This window comes from Poecile atricapillus, chromosome 30 (assembly GCF_030490865.1).
Source record: "Poecile atricapillus isolate bPoeAtr1 chromosome 30, bPoeAtr1.hap1, whole genome shotgun sequence".
NCBI classification, from domain to species: domain Eukaryota; kingdom Metazoa; phylum Chordata; class Aves; order Passeriformes; family Paridae; genus Poecile; species Poecile atricapillus.
The window spans coordinates 647,708-660,672 of NC_081278.1; the positions used below are offsets into that span (position 1 = coordinate 647,708).

Sequence of the window (12,965 nt, forward strand, 5' to 3'; positions counted from 1 at the left end):
CGCCAGTATAAACCAGTACAACCCCCTACAAACCGGTATAAACCAGTACAACCCAGTACAGCAACCACTACCACCCGATTGCTGTGGGAAGACCCCCCCCCAAAACCCCCCGGGGACCCCCCAAATTCCCCCAGGACTCCCAAAACCCCCCTCAGGTACGGCCTCACCTGCAAGCGCTGCTCCAGGTGTGGCCCCCTCATGTTTCCCGCCCTTTTTTTGTCCCCTCACGTTTCCCGCCCTTTTTTTGTCCCCTCATATTTCCCGCCCTTTTTCCCCCCTCACGATTCCCACCGTTCTCCCCTCATTTTTCCAGCCTTTTTCCCCTCAGCTTTCCCAGTTTTCCCCTCACCTCTCCCAGTTTTCCCCTCACGTTTCCCACCCTCTTCTCCCTCAGGTTTCCCACACTTTCCCCCTCGTTTTTCCAGCTTTTTAACCCTCACTTTTCTCACAGTTTTCCCCTCACGTTTGCCAACCTTCTCCGCTCATTTTCCCAGCCTTTTCCCCTCACCTTTCCCACAGTTTTCCCCTCACGCTTCCCGCCCTTTTTCTCCCCTCACGTTTCCCGCCATTTTCCGTAAGCTCCCGCACGGGGCCGAAAGAACCCGAACGCCTCTCCGAGGCGGCGGCGGACACTGCCGAAAAGCTCCGGAAAATCCCGAAAGAACACGGAAATTCCGATTGACGAGCACTGACGGAAATATCCGAGTGTCGGTGGAGAGATCCGAGAGAGAGGCGGAGATTGCCGAAGCCGAGCGGAGATTGCCGAAGGGGGGCGGAGCTCAGCGAGGGGGCGGAGCTTGCCGGGGCTCCCGTCGCTCTTTCCGTTTCCGGCGGCCGAAGGGAGCGGAGGTACCGCGTGGGGCTCCGCTTTGGGGCGGCCCCTGGGGGATTTTTGATACCGGGGAAGGGTCCCTATGCCGGAGGAGGGTTCCTAAGGGCGGGGGGAAGGCGGGATGGAGCGGGGAACGGGCCCCGGTATGGCGGCAGGCGCTGAGGCGGCTCTCCGGTGCCCGCAGGCGCCATGTCGGCCCATTTGCAGTGGATGGTGGTGCGGAATTGCTCCAGTTTCCTGCTGAAGAGGAACAACCAGACCTACAGCACCGTCAGTGCGGGGAAAGCGGCAGGGGGAGCGGGGAACGGCGTTGGGGACCCTCAGTGAGCCCTCAAACCTCAAAATGCGGCTTTTAACCCCCCCAAAAACCGCAAAGAGACGATTTAAGCATTCAATAAACCTCCATTAGCGCCCGAAGAGGGCCCTCCTCAGATATTTGAGGTTCCCCCAAACGCTTCGGGACGCCCTCAAATCCTCTGAGCCCACGCCAAACCCCTCGGGAGGTTCGAGAAGATTTTTGGGGACGATTTTTTTGGGGTTTTGGGGATGCCGAAGGCGATTTCGGGCAGTTTTGGGCCTGGATGAATAATGTGACACTCCCCTGGTTGTGCAGTTCACCCCTGGATGGGTCAAATCTCCAGAACGTATCTTTGGCACCCCCAGAACTGCCCCAAAAGCCTTCAAAACTGCCCCAAAAGCCTTCAAAATTGCCCCAAAACCCCCCAAAATTGCTCCAAAAGCCCTCAAAATTGCTCCAAAAGCCCTCAAAATTGCCCCAAAACCCCCCAAAATTGCTCCAAAAGCCCTCAAAATCAGCTTCAGCACACCCGAAAAAAACCCAAAATCACAACTTCTACTCTGCCTCTCCCCCCAAACCTCCCAAATTTTTGGGAATTCCCTACAAATTGTCAGGGACGCCCCCAGACCATCCCAAAATCCCATTTATCGCCCTCCACCCAAACATTTTGTGCTCCCTTCCAAATCCTTGCGGCCCGTCCAGACCCTCCCCAGAAATTTTTAAAATTTTAAAATCTCCCTAAAAAATCCCCCTCACCATCACCCCCCTCCCAAAATAAAAAAATCCTCTCCAGGAGCCCAACAACCTCAAGGCCAGGAATTCTTTCCGCTACAACGGATTGATCCACCGCAAAACCGTGGGCGTGGAGCCGGCGCCGGATGGGAAGGGGATCGTGGTGGTCCTCAAGAAACGTGCAGGTGGGTGAATCCCCCTCCAAAAATAGAATAAAAAAACAAATTTTTGGAGGATTTTGTCCCTAAAAATCTTATTTTTTGGGGGTTTTTTTTGTCCCGCAGGCCAGCGCAAACCGGCCACGTCGTACGTCCGCGTGCGGATCCGGCGCGACGCCCGGGGCTCCCTGCGGAGCCTGCGGCACCTGATCAGCAAGAACAGATACAGGAGGGACCTGCGCATGGTGAGCCCCAAAATTTGGGGGAAAACCGAGGAGGAACCCCAAAAAAAAACGGCGGGAGGATGGTGAAATTGGGCTTGGGAAACCCGTGGGAGAGCGGGAATGCTGCCAAGAGGGAGAATCTTGTGGTTCTCTGGAAATTTGGGGATTATCCCAAAACTGGAGATGCCAAAATTTGTGGTTGTTCCCCTGGGAGGGTCACAAGGTGAGGCAGGAATTGGCACCAAAATTGGGTGGGGTTCCAAACACCACTCAAAAACAAAGGAGGGACTTTAAAATCCTCTTTGGGGTTTCCATGGAGCTCTGAGGGGGATCCCCAAAACCGAGGGGTGGTCCCCAGACTTCCACTGGAAGCTCAGAGGGATGATTTTGGGCGTGCTCCCCTCCATTCCCGGGGTTCCTGGTTATTTTTGGGGTGCTAAGCCCCCGTTTTTGTTCCCTCCAGGCCGCTCTGCGCCGGGCCAGCGCCATCCTGCGCAGCCAGAAGCCGGTGGTGGTGAGGAAGAAGAGGGTGAGGGCGGCCAAGGCCCCGTGAGCCCCGTCATAAATAAAGTGTCTGAGCAACGCCCAGAGTCTGTGCTTCATTTCGGGGAGGGGAACCTGAGGAATTGAGGGGGACTTTGCCTGCATTTCCCCCCATTTTTCCCCCATTTCCTACCTTTCTTCTCCCTCACGCTTCCTGCTCCTTTTCTCCCCTCACGTTTTCCCGCCCTTTTCTCCCCCTCACGTTTTCCCGCCCTTTTTGTCCCCTCACGTTTTCCTGCTCTTTTCTCCCCTCACATTTCCCTCCCTTTTCCCCTCACATTTCCCTTTTTCCCTCACATTTCCCACCCTTTTCCCCTCACATTCCCTCTCTTTTCCCCTCACATTTCCCTCCCTTTTCCCCTCACATTTCCCTCCCTTTTCCCCTCACATTTCCCTTTTCCCTTCACATTTCCCTCCCTTTTCCCCTCACATTTCCCTTTTCCCTTCACATTTCCCTTTTCCTGTCACATTTCCCACCCTTTTCCCCTCATATTTCCCACCCTTTTCCCCTCACATTTCCCTCATTTCCCCCTTTTCCTCTCATTTCCCCCTTTTCCCCTCACATTCCCCCCCTTTTCCCGTTTCCCACCCATTTCCCCACCCTCTGCCCCCGCCACGTCCCCTTGCAGACACTCAGCCACTCATTAAGAAGCAGAAACGTCCCTTTAATAATACTGCACTCCCCCCAAACCCCCCAAATTAAGGCCTCAGCGGTGTCCCCCTCCCCAAGACCCCCTGGTGATCCCGATATCCCATGGGGAGGGATCCCTCAGGCACTTGATCCCATTTCAGGGTGAGGCTCCTGCCCCACAGAGGATCCAGGACAGGTTTGGGCACCTGAGCCCACCCCAGACCCCCATTAGGATCCCGGTGTCCCCCTGGGGGGACCCTGACCCCATTTAGAGCCAGACCCTGCCCCACAGAGGACCCAAGGCTGGCATTAGAGGCTCCATCTCAAGGGGGGACCCCAGACTCTCGAAGCACCCAGATCCCACCCTGGGGTGACCCCCAGACCCCCATGAGGGGTTCGGTGCTGCCCTATAGAGGATCCAGGACCCCAGTTGGGGGTGAGGGGACACCAGACCCCAGTCAGGGTCCCCCACCCCCTCAGGGGGTCCCCAAGACCCCCATTGGGATGCCAGAAAGGGACCCCAGACCCCTCTTAGGTTCTGCCCCGTAGAGGATCCAGGACCCCTTTGTGAGCCTGACCCCACCCCAGCAGAGCACCCAGACCCCCATAAAGGCCCTGATCCCAACCTGAGGGAGACCCCAGACCCTCATTAAGGTTCTGACTCGCCCCCAAGACCCCCCCACCCACCCACCCACCCACCCCCCACTGAGCTGGGAGTGCCCCCTCAGGCCCTCAACAGCACCAACCTGCCCGTCTGCCCCAAATCCACCCCGAACGCCACCAGGTTGAGGCCGCTGAGCACGGCCACCAGCACCCTCCTGTCCCAGGAGCAGGTAGCGGGACAGCCGTAGGGTCTCCGGGACTGGCCCCCCATGTCGTCCGAGAAGCTGTAGAGCGCCCACAGCACCGTGGCCGCCCCGTAGGCCACCACCCCCAGCCCCGCGTAGACCCCCAGCCCCCAGCGCAGCCCCTCGGGGTCCCGCATCCATCCGCACCAGCCCCAGCCCAGCAGGCACCCCCCGACCAGCAGCACCCCCAGCACGAAGGACACGCAGTAGATGCCCAGGCACCAGCGCAGGGCCGCGGGCCCCGACGCCGCGCCCAGCTCGGCCGACAGCCCGAGGAGGAGGAGGGCGAGGAAGGCTTCGGCCACCTTGAGCAGCCCCGAGGGGGTGGCCAGGTACGGGGCGGCCTCGCCGGGCCTCGCCCGGTCGCGGGTCACCTCGGCGGCGTAGGCCAGCGTGGCGATGGCCGAAGCGGCCGTGGCGGCGGCGCGGAGGGCGCGGGGGCGGCCGTGGCCACCCTCCTGTCCCCGGAGGTGGCCCAGCGGCCACAGGACGGTGGCGGTGGCACAAGCCATGGCGGCGGCGGTGGCCAGGGCCAGCGGCAGGTCGCGGCGGGGCGGCGGGCGGCGGAAGGCGTCGTTGAGGAGGAGGAGGAGGGTGAAGACGAAGGACAAGGCCCAGGCGGACAAGCAGCCGTCCCCCTCGCCAGGGTTCCAATAGCCGGGGGCTGCTGCCAGCGCCAGCGCCAGGAGGGCGCTGAGAGCCTGGACACAGCGGAGAGGGGACGGGGGGCGGCACGGAGGGGGCATCCTGGGGGCTGCGGAGAGATGGGGGGGTCATCAGAGGGGTATTGGGGCTGGGGGCTGCTGGGGGGGCTTGGGGATATTGGCAGAGAGCAGCACAGCAGGGGCATCCCAGAGGCTGGGGAGGAATTTGGGTTATTGGGGTGCTGGGTGGGGGGGGATTCTCTGTGTTCGGGGGATCCCGGGAATGCCGGGGGTCACCAGGAGGGGGTCCCGGGGGGCCTTGAGGCTACTGAGGGGACACGGGCGGCACAGCAGGGGCTGTGGAGAAATGGGGCTGTCGGGGTCACTGGGGGATTCCCTGCCTCCTGGGGATCCCGGGAATGCCGGGGGTCACCAGGAGGGGGTCCCAGGCATGCCGGGGGTGGGGGCGCTCAGGGCTGTGCCCATATAAGGCTTTGGAGAATCTTCCTCCTCCTCCTCCTCCTCCTCCCTCCGCCCCCCCCCAGGCTGGGCGCTGGTCACATCCTGTGGGTGAAGAGCGGGGGGAGGTCCCGGGATCCCGGGGGAGACCCCAGAGGGGACCCCAAGGGTCCGGGGGAGGGGGCTGGGCTGGGGCACCCCAGGACCCCCCACCCTGTGTCCCCCTTCCCCACAGCAAGACCCCAGCGAGGGTCCCGGCACTCACCCGAGCGGGTTCGGGTTTTCCCGGGCGAGTTCGGGTGGGTTCTGGGCCGAGTTCGGTTTCCCCCACACGGGTTCGGATCCCCTCAGATGGGTTCGGGTCCCCTCAGGCGGGCTCGGGTCCCCTCAGGGAGGTTCGGGTCCCCTCAGGCGGGTTCGGATCCCCTCAGACGGGTTCGGATCCCCTCAGGCGGGTTCGGATCCCCTCAGGCAGGCTCGGATCCCTTCAGGCGGGCTCGGCTTCCCTCAGGCGGGTTCGGATCCCCTCAGACGGGTTCGGGTCCCCCCGAGCGGGTTCGGGTCCCCTCAGGCGGGCTCGGATCCCCTCAGGGAGGTTCGGGACCCCTCAGGCGGGCTCGGGTCCCCTCAGGCGGGTTCTGATCCCCTCAGGCAGGCTCGGATCCCTTCAGGCGGGTTCAGATCCCTTCAGGAGGGTTTGGGTCCCCTCAGGGAAGTTTGGGTTCCCTCAGGGAGGTTCGGATCCCCTCAGGCGGGCTCGGATCCCTTCAGGAGGGTTCGGGTCCCCTCAGGGAGGTTCGGGTCCCCTCAGGAGGGTTCGGGTCCCCTCAGGCGGGCTCGGGTCCCCTCAGGCGAGTTCGGATCCCTTCAGGAGGGCTCGGATCCCCTCAGGCGGGCTCGGGTCCCTTCAGGAGGGTTCGGGTCCCCTCAGGGAGGTTCGGATCCCCTCAGGCGAGTTCGGGTCCCCTCAGGGAGGTTCGGGACCCCTCAGGCGGGTTCGGATCCCCTCAGGCGGGTTCTGATCCCCTCAGGCAGGCTCGGATCCCTTCAGGAGGGCTCGGATCCCGTCAGGCGGGCTCGGGTCCCCTCAGGAGGGTTCGGGTTCCCTCAGGCGGGCTCGGATCCCCTCAGGCAGGCTCGGATCCCTTCAGGAGGGTTCGAATCCCTTCAGGGAAGTTTGGGTTCCCTCAGGCGGGTTCAGATCCCTTCAGGAGGGTTTGGGTCCCCTCAGGGAAGTTTGGGTTCCCTCAGGGAGGTTCGGATCCGCTCAGGCGGGCTCGGATCCCTTCAGGAGGGTTCGGGTTCCCTCAGGGAGGTTCGGATCCCTTCAGGAGGGCTCGGATCCCCTCAGGCGGGCTCGGGTCCCCTCAGGCGGGCTCGGATCCCTTCAGGGAGGTTCGGTTTCCCTCAGGGAGTTTCGGGTCCCCTCAGGGAGGTTCGGGTCCCCTCAGGAGGGTTCGGGTCCTCCCGAGCGGGTTCGGGTCCCCTCGTGCGGGACGCTCGCGGTTCGGGACGGTTCGGGTCCTCCCGAGCGGGTTCGGATCCCCTCGTGCGGGACGCTCGCGGTTCGGGACGGTTCGGGTGTGTCCGGAGCGGTTCGGGTCCCCTCGGGCGGGTTCGGGTCTCTCCGCCGGGCCGGTCCCAGCCGTGTCACTCCGGGCGGTGCCCACCGGGGCGTGGCCAGGGTGTGACGTCAGGGGGTCCCGGGGAATGACGTCAGGGCATCACCACGCCCGGGGGGGGGCTCTGGGGGGGTCCCTGGGGTGTCCCCGGGGGGGGGGAGGGGCACCCACGTGTGTCCCCAACCCGTGGGTGGGTGACACGGGGGGGGGGGCAAAGGGCGGTGCCCCCACCCCTCCCCCCCTTCCCCCTCCCCCCGAGGCTCGTTTTGGGCCGTTTTGGGCCGTTTTGGGCTGTTTTGGGAAGTTTTGGTCGTTGCCGGGGGTAACGCGACCGCGAGCGAACCAAATATTTATCCGGTTTCCGTGGCAACGGGGTGGGGGAGGGGACAGGAAGGTGGGTGGGGGGACCCCGACGGGGTCCGGTGGGGGCGGGGCGGGCTCAGGGGGGTCTCGGGACCACCCCCAAATCCAAGCGGGGGGTGGGGAGGGGTCCCTCGCGGCTCAGCACCTTTGGGAATAACGGGAATAAAGGGGGGGGGACCCCCAATCGTGGGGCTGGGACCCCCCACCCATGTCCCAGGACCCCCCACCCATGGTCTGGGACCCCCCACTTAGGTCCCGGGACCCCCACCCATGGTCCGGAACCCCCACCCATGGGTCTGGGACCCCCCCTCAATGAGTCTGGGACCCCCCACCCATGGTCTGGGACCCCCCACCCATGGTCTCGGGACCCCCACCCCTGTCCCCACCTCTCTCAGGACCCTCTCCCGCAGCTCGCCGGGGCTCAGGGGTCTCTCGCCCTCCTCCTCCTCTTCCTCCCCGGCCGGGGGCTCCTCCCTGGGGGGGTGTGGGGGGCACCCATGGGTGCTGAGACCCCCCCCTCACTGCCGGGGGGGGCTCTGGGGGTCACGGGGGGGGTTTGGGGGGGGTCTCACCTGGGGCTGGGGGGGCGTGGAGGGGGGGGTCGGCTCCAAACGGCCTCGTTCCCTGCCAGGACCTGGGAGCAGCGAGGACCCCAAACCCAAATTAATCCCCCCCAAACCCCTCCAGGACCCCAAATCCCCTCTGAAGCCCCCCCAGATCCCCCCCAAATCCCCCTCAGGACCCCAAATCCCCTCTGAAGCCCCCCCAAATCCCCCCCAAATCCCCCTCAGGACCCCAAATCCCCTCTGAAGCCCCCCCAGATCCCCCCAAATCCCCCTCAGGACCCCAAATCCCCTCTGAAGCCCCCCCAAACCCCCCAAATCCCCCTCAGGACCCCAAATCCCCTCTGAAGCCCCCCCTAGAACCCCCCAAATCCCCCCCAAACCCCCCTCAGGACCCCAAATCCCCTCTGAAGCCCCCCCAAATCCCCCCAAATCCCCCTCAGGACCCCAAATCCCCTCTGAAGACCCCCAAGAGCCCCCCCAAATCCCCCTCAGGACCCCAAATCCCCTCTGAAGCCCCCCCAAATCCCCCCAAATCCCCCTCAGGACCCCAAATCCCCTCTGAAGCCCCCCCAAATCCCCCCCAAACCCCCCCAGGACCCCAAATCCCCTCTGAAGCCCCCCCAAATCCCCCTCAGGACCCCAAATCCCCTCTGAAGCCCCCCTAGAACCCCCCAAACCCCCCTCAGGACCCCAAATCCCCTCTGAAGCCCCCCCAGATCCCCCCAAATCCCCCCCAAACCCCCCCAGGACCCCAAATCCCCTCTGAAGCCCCCCCAAATCCCCCAAATCCCCCCCAAATCCCCTCTGAAGACCCCCAAGACCCCCCCCAAATCCTCCCAAACCCCCCTCAGGACCCCAAATCCCCTCTGAAGCCCCCCTAGAACCCCCCAAACCCCCCTCAGGACCCCAAATCCCCTCTGAAGCCCCCCCAGATCCCCCCAAATCCCCCCCAAACCCCCCCAGGACCCCAAATCCCCTCTGAAGCCCCCCCAAATCCCCCAAATCCCCCCCAAATCCCCTCTGAAGACCCCCAAGACCCCCCCCAAATCCTCCCAAACCCCCCTCAGGACCCCAAATCCCCTCTGAAGCCCCCCCAAACCCCCCAAATCCCCCCCAAATCCCCTCTGAAGACCCCCAAGACCCCCCCCAAATCCTCCCAAACCCCCCTCAGGACCCCAAATCCCCTCTGAAGCCCCCCCAAACCCCCCAAATCCCCTCTGAAGCCCCCCCTAGAACCCCCCCAAATCCCCCCAAACCCCCCTCAGGACCCCAAATCCCCTCTGAAGCCCCCCCAGATCCCCCCAAATCCCCCCCAAACCCCCCGAGCTCCCCTCACCGGTGTTTGGGGGTCCCTCAGCAGCAGCCGGGTCACCCCCATTTCCAGGCGCCGCAGCTGCTCCCACAGGGGGTCCCCTGGGGGGTCCCCTGGGGGGTCCTGGGGGGGCTCGGGGTCCCCCTGCCCCTCCTCCAGCTCGGCCAGCAGCGCCTCCAGCCCTGGGGGGACCCCAAAACCTCAGCTTCACAGACCCCACCCCCCCCAGACCCCAAATTACACCCTCAGGACCCCCCCAAATCACAAATAAACCCTTCAGAGCCCCCCCAAATATCCCTGCAGGAGCCCAAAATGAACCCCCAGAGCCCAAATTGCCCCCCCAGACCCCAAATTTCCCCCTCCAGACCCCAAATTTCTCCCCCAGACCCCAAATTGCCCCCCTCCAGACCCCAAATTTCTCCCCCAGACCCCAAATTTCCCCCCCAGACCCCAAATTTCCCCCCAGACCCCAAATTTCCCCCCCCAGACCCCAAATTTCCCCCCCCAGACCCCAAATTGCCCCCCCAGACCCCAAATTTCTCCCCCAGACCCCAAATTTCCCCCCCAGACCCCAAATTCCCCCCCCAGACCCCAAATTGCCCCCCCAGACCCCAAATTTCCCCCCCCAGACCCCAAATTGCCCCCCCAGACCCCAAATTTCTCCCCCAGACCCCAAATTTCCCCCCCAGACCCCAAATTTCCCCCCCCAGACCCCAAATTTTCCCCCCCAGACCCCAAATTTAACCCCCCAGACCCCAAATTGCCCCCCAGACCCCAAATTTCCCCCCCAGACCCCAAATTTGCCCCCCAGACCCCAAATTTTACCCCCCAGACCCCAAATTTAACCCCCCCAGACCCCAAATTTCCCCCCCCAGACCCCAAATTTCCCCCCCCAGACCCCAAATTTGCCCCCCCAGACCCCAAATTTTCCCCCCCCAGACCCCAAATTTGCCCCCCCAGACCCCGATTAACCCCTTCATACCCTCCCCAACCCTCTGGGGTCCCCCCCTGCAGTTTCGGGGTCCCCCCCGGACCTGTCCTGAGCTCCTCCAGCTCTTCCCTGCCCCTCCGTTCCTGCTCCCGCAGCTCCTGCACCTCAAATTCGGGGTCCCCCGGGGGTCCCCCCGTCTCCTCGGGGGTCTCTGCTGCTGCCACGGCCGCCCGGAGCTGCGGAAGAGAATTTGGGGGGGGTAAAAAGTCCCAAATTCCCAAAATCCGCAGGAAAATCACCCCGAGAATCGCTCCAGAAATAACCGGAAATCACCCCAAAATCGATTTCGGCACCGCCCCCCCAAAAACCGCATCAAAAAAAGTCAAGAATCGTCCCAAAACCCCCAGAATCGGATTCGGCAACCCCAAAAATATCAAAATTGTCTGAAGAATTCGCCCCTCAAAACCTTCAAAATGCGCCCAAAATCAACCCAAAATCGGGTTTGGCATGCCGAAAAACGCCCCAAAAAACACCAAAATCGCCCCAAAAAACTGCGAAATCACCCCAAAACTGTCCAAAATCGGCTCGAGCATCCCCAAAAGCTCCCAAAAAACCCTAAAATCAGCTTTGGTACCCCCAAAATCGCCTTAAAATCCCCCCAAATCGCCCCAAAAATCCTTAAAAGCCGCCAAAAACTCACTACAAAAAAACCCCCAAATCGCCCCAAAAACCCACTAAAATCGCCCAAAAATCCTTTAAAATCACCCCAGAACTGTCCAAAATCGGCTCGAGCATCCTCAAAAGCTCCCAAAAAACCCTAAAATCGGCTTTGGTACCCCCAAAATCGCCTTAAAAGTCCCCAAAATCGCCCCGAAAAACCTGAAAACCGGTAAAAACTCACTACAGAAAAAACCAAAATTGCCCCAAAAACCCATTAAAATTACTCAAAAATCCTTTAAAATCACCCCAGAACTGTCCAAAATCGGCTCGAGCATCCTAAAAAGCTCCCAAAAAACCCTAAAATCGGCTTTGGTACCCCCAAAATCGCCTTAAAAGTCCCCAAAATCGCCCCGAAAAACTTGAAAACCGCCAAAAACTCACTACAAAAAAAACCAAAATTGCCCCAAAAACCCATTAAAATTACTCAAAAATCCTTTAAAATCACCCCAAAACTGTCCAAAATCGGTTTTGACATCCCCAAAAGCTCCCAAAAAACCCTAAAATCGGCTTTGGTACCCCCAAAATCGCCTTAAAAGTCCCCAAAATCGCCCCGAAAAACTTGAAAGCCGCCAAAAACTCACTATAAAAAAAATCCCAAAACCCACTAAAATCGCCTAAAAATCCTTTAAAATCACCCCAAAACTGTCCAAAATCGGTTTTGACATCCCCAAAAGCTCCCAAAATCAGCCCAAAACCCCCAAAATCCCCCCAAAATCCCCAAAATCGCCCCCAAAACTCCCAAAAAACGCCAAGAACGCCCCAGAAAAAGCCCCAAAAACGCAGGGAATCCCCCCAAAGTGAGGCTGGGGGAGGTTTTGGGGTCCCTGCGGGAGGGGTTTGGGGGTTTTTGGGGGGTCCCAGGGGATTTGGGGGTGTCGGGAGGGGTTTTTGGGGGGTCCCACCTGCTCCAGCTGCTGCTGCAGCTCCTGAAGCTGCCGGTGCTGCTCCGTCAGCAGCAGGAACTGCGAGAAGCTCTCAGCGTCCCCTGCACCCCAAAAATCACCCGGGAACCCCAAAAATCACCCCGGGAACCCCAAAAATCACCCTGGGAACCCCAAAAATCACCCGGGAACCCCAAAATCACCCTGGGAACCCCAAAAATCACCCCGGGAACCCCAAAAATCACCCTGGGAACCCCAAAAATCACCCCGGGAACCCCAAAATCACCCTGGGAACCCCCCTAAACCCCAAAAATCACCCCGGGAACCCCAAAATCACCCTGGGAACCCCAAAAATCACCCTGGGAACCCCAAAATCACCCTGGGAACCACAAAATCACCCTGGGAACCCCAAAAATCACCCTGGGAACCCTCCTGAGACCCTCCTGGACCCCAAAAATCACCCCGGGAACCCCAAAATCACCCCGGGAACCCTCCTGAGACCCTCCTGAACCCCAAAAATCACCGGGGAACCCCAAAATCACCCCGGGAACCCCAAAAATCACCCTGGGAACCCTCCTGAGACCCTCCTGAACCCCAAAAATCACCCTGGGAACCCCAGAATCACCCCGGGAACCCCAAAAATCACCCTGGGAACCCCAAAATCACCCTCCTGAACCCCAAAAATCACCCTGGGAACCCCAGAATCACCCTGGGAACCCCAAAATCACCCTGGGAACCCTCCTGGACCCCAAAAATCACCATGGGAACCCCAAAAATCACAAAATCACCATGGGAACCCCAAAATCACCCTGGGAACCCCCCTGGACCCCAAAATTCACACTGGGAACCCTCCTGAGACCCTCCTGAACCCCAAAAACCACCCTGGGAACCCCAAAAATCACCCCGGGAACCCCCCAACCCCCCCAAATCACCGTGGGAATCCCACTGAGACCCCTCCCCGAACCCCAAAATCCATCATGGGACCCCTCTGCACCCCAAAAATCACCCTGGGAACCCTCCCGAGACCCCAGGTGCACCCCAAAATTCAACATGGGGACCCCTCTGAGACCCTCCCTGCACCCCCAAACCCCCCCGGGACTCCCCCGGGACCCCCCAAACCCCCCAGGACCCCTCTCACCGTCCATCCAGGTCTCCTCCTCCTCCTCCTCCTCCTCCTCCTCATTTTTGGGGGGCTCCAGCC

At 61.4% G+C, this 12,965-nt stretch overlaps 4 protein-coding genes across 4 annotated transcripts; 2 read left to right on the forward strand and 2 right to left on the reverse strand.

Annotated features, from left to right (window-relative positions):
* The first annotated feature begins 764 nt into the window (after positions 1–764).
* RPL28 (ribosomal protein L28) lies at positions 765–2,827 on the forward strand. Its single transcript, XM_058859668.1, has 5 exons — positions 765–849; positions 1,017–1,102; positions 1,924–2,047; positions 2,147–2,265; positions 2,708–2,827. The coding sequence occupies exons 2-5, from the start codon at positions 1,022–1,024 to the stop codon at positions 2,795–2,797; spliced, it is 414 nt and encodes a 137-aa protein (XP_058715651.1). The 5' UTR covers positions 765–849; positions 1,017–1,021; the 3' UTR covers positions 2,798–2,827.
* Positions 2,828–4,126: 1,299 nt separating this feature from the next.
* On the reverse strand, positions 4,127–5,774 carry LOC131589934 (myeloid-associated differentiation marker homolog). The gene is made up of 2 exons (XM_058859767.1): positions 5,635–5,774; positions 4,127–5,020 (listed from the first exon to the last, which is right to left on the reverse strand). The coding sequence occupies exon 2, from the start codon at positions 5,010–5,012 to the stop codon at positions 4,143–4,145; it is 870 nt and encodes a 289-aa protein (XP_058715750.1). The 5' UTR covers positions 5,013–5,020; positions 5,635–5,774; the 3' UTR covers positions 4,127–4,142.
* On the forward strand, positions 5,362–7,317 carry LOC131589790 (pro-resilin-like). Its single transcript, XM_058859568.1, has 5 exons — positions 5,362–5,370; positions 5,605–5,724; positions 5,845–5,964; positions 6,165–7,123; positions 7,296–7,317. Exons 1-5 carry the CDS (start codon positions 5,362–5,364, stop codon positions 7,315–7,317), a joined length of 1,230 nt encoding a protein of 409 aa, XP_058715551.1.
* A 113-nt stretch (positions 7,318–7,430) lies between these two features.
* Positions 7,431–12,965, reverse strand: LOC131589791 (basic salivary proline-rich protein 4-like). The gene is made up of 7 exons (XM_058859569.1): positions 12,903–12,965; positions 11,786–11,868; positions 10,267–10,399; positions 9,257–9,414; positions 7,927–7,988; positions 7,741–7,828; positions 7,431–7,499 (listed from the first exon to the last, which is right to left on the reverse strand). The coding sequence occupies exons 1-7, from the start codon at positions 12,907–12,909 to the stop codon at positions 7,431–7,433; spliced, it is 600 nt and encodes a 199-aa protein (XP_058715552.1). The 5' UTR covers positions 12,910–12,965.

What these genes read in the sequence shown, in the direction of transcription:
- RPL28 (XM_058859668.1), top strand. Translation starts at nt 1,022, where the DNA reads ATGTCGGCCCATTTGCAGTGGATGGTGGTGCGGAATTGCTCCAGTTTC. An exon ending in ACAACCAGACCTACAGCACC is followed by an intron (nt 1,103 to 1,923) that starts GTCAGTGCGGGG and finishes AATCCTCTCCAG; the next exon opens with GAGCCCAACAACCTCAAGGC. An exon ending in ACAGGAGGGACCTGCGCATG is followed by an intron (nt 2,266 to 2,707) that starts GTGAGCCCCAAA and finishes TGTTCCCTCCAG; the next exon opens with GCCGCTCTGCGCCGGGCCAG.
- LOC131589934 (XM_058859767.1), bottom strand. Translation starts at nt 5,012, where the DNA reads ATGCCCCCTCCGTGCCGCCCCCCGTCCCCTCTCCGCTGTGTCCAGGCT.
- LOC131589790 (XM_058859568.1), top strand. An exon ending in GCTCGGATCCCCTCAGGGAG is followed by an intron (nt 5,965 to 6,164) that starts GTTCGGGACCCC and finishes CCCCTCAGGGAG; the next exon opens with GTTCGGGTCCCCTCAGGAGG. An exon ending in CGGGGGGGGGCTCTGGGGGG is followed by an intron (nt 7,124 to 7,295) that starts GTCCCTGGGGTG and finishes TGTTTTGGGAAG; the next exon opens with TTTTGGTCGTTGCCGGGGGT.
- LOC131589791 (XM_058859569.1), bottom strand. An exon ending in TGCAGCAGCAGCTGGAGCAG is followed by an intron (nt 10,400 to 11,785) that starts GTGGGACCCCCC and finishes TCTCTTCCGCAG; the next exon opens with CTCCGGGCGGCCGTGGCAGC. An exon ending in GCTGGAGGAGCTCAGGACAG is followed by an intron (nt 9,415 to 10,266) that starts GTCCGGGGGGGA and finishes GGGTCCCCCCAG; the next exon opens with GGCTGGAGGCGCTGCTGGCC.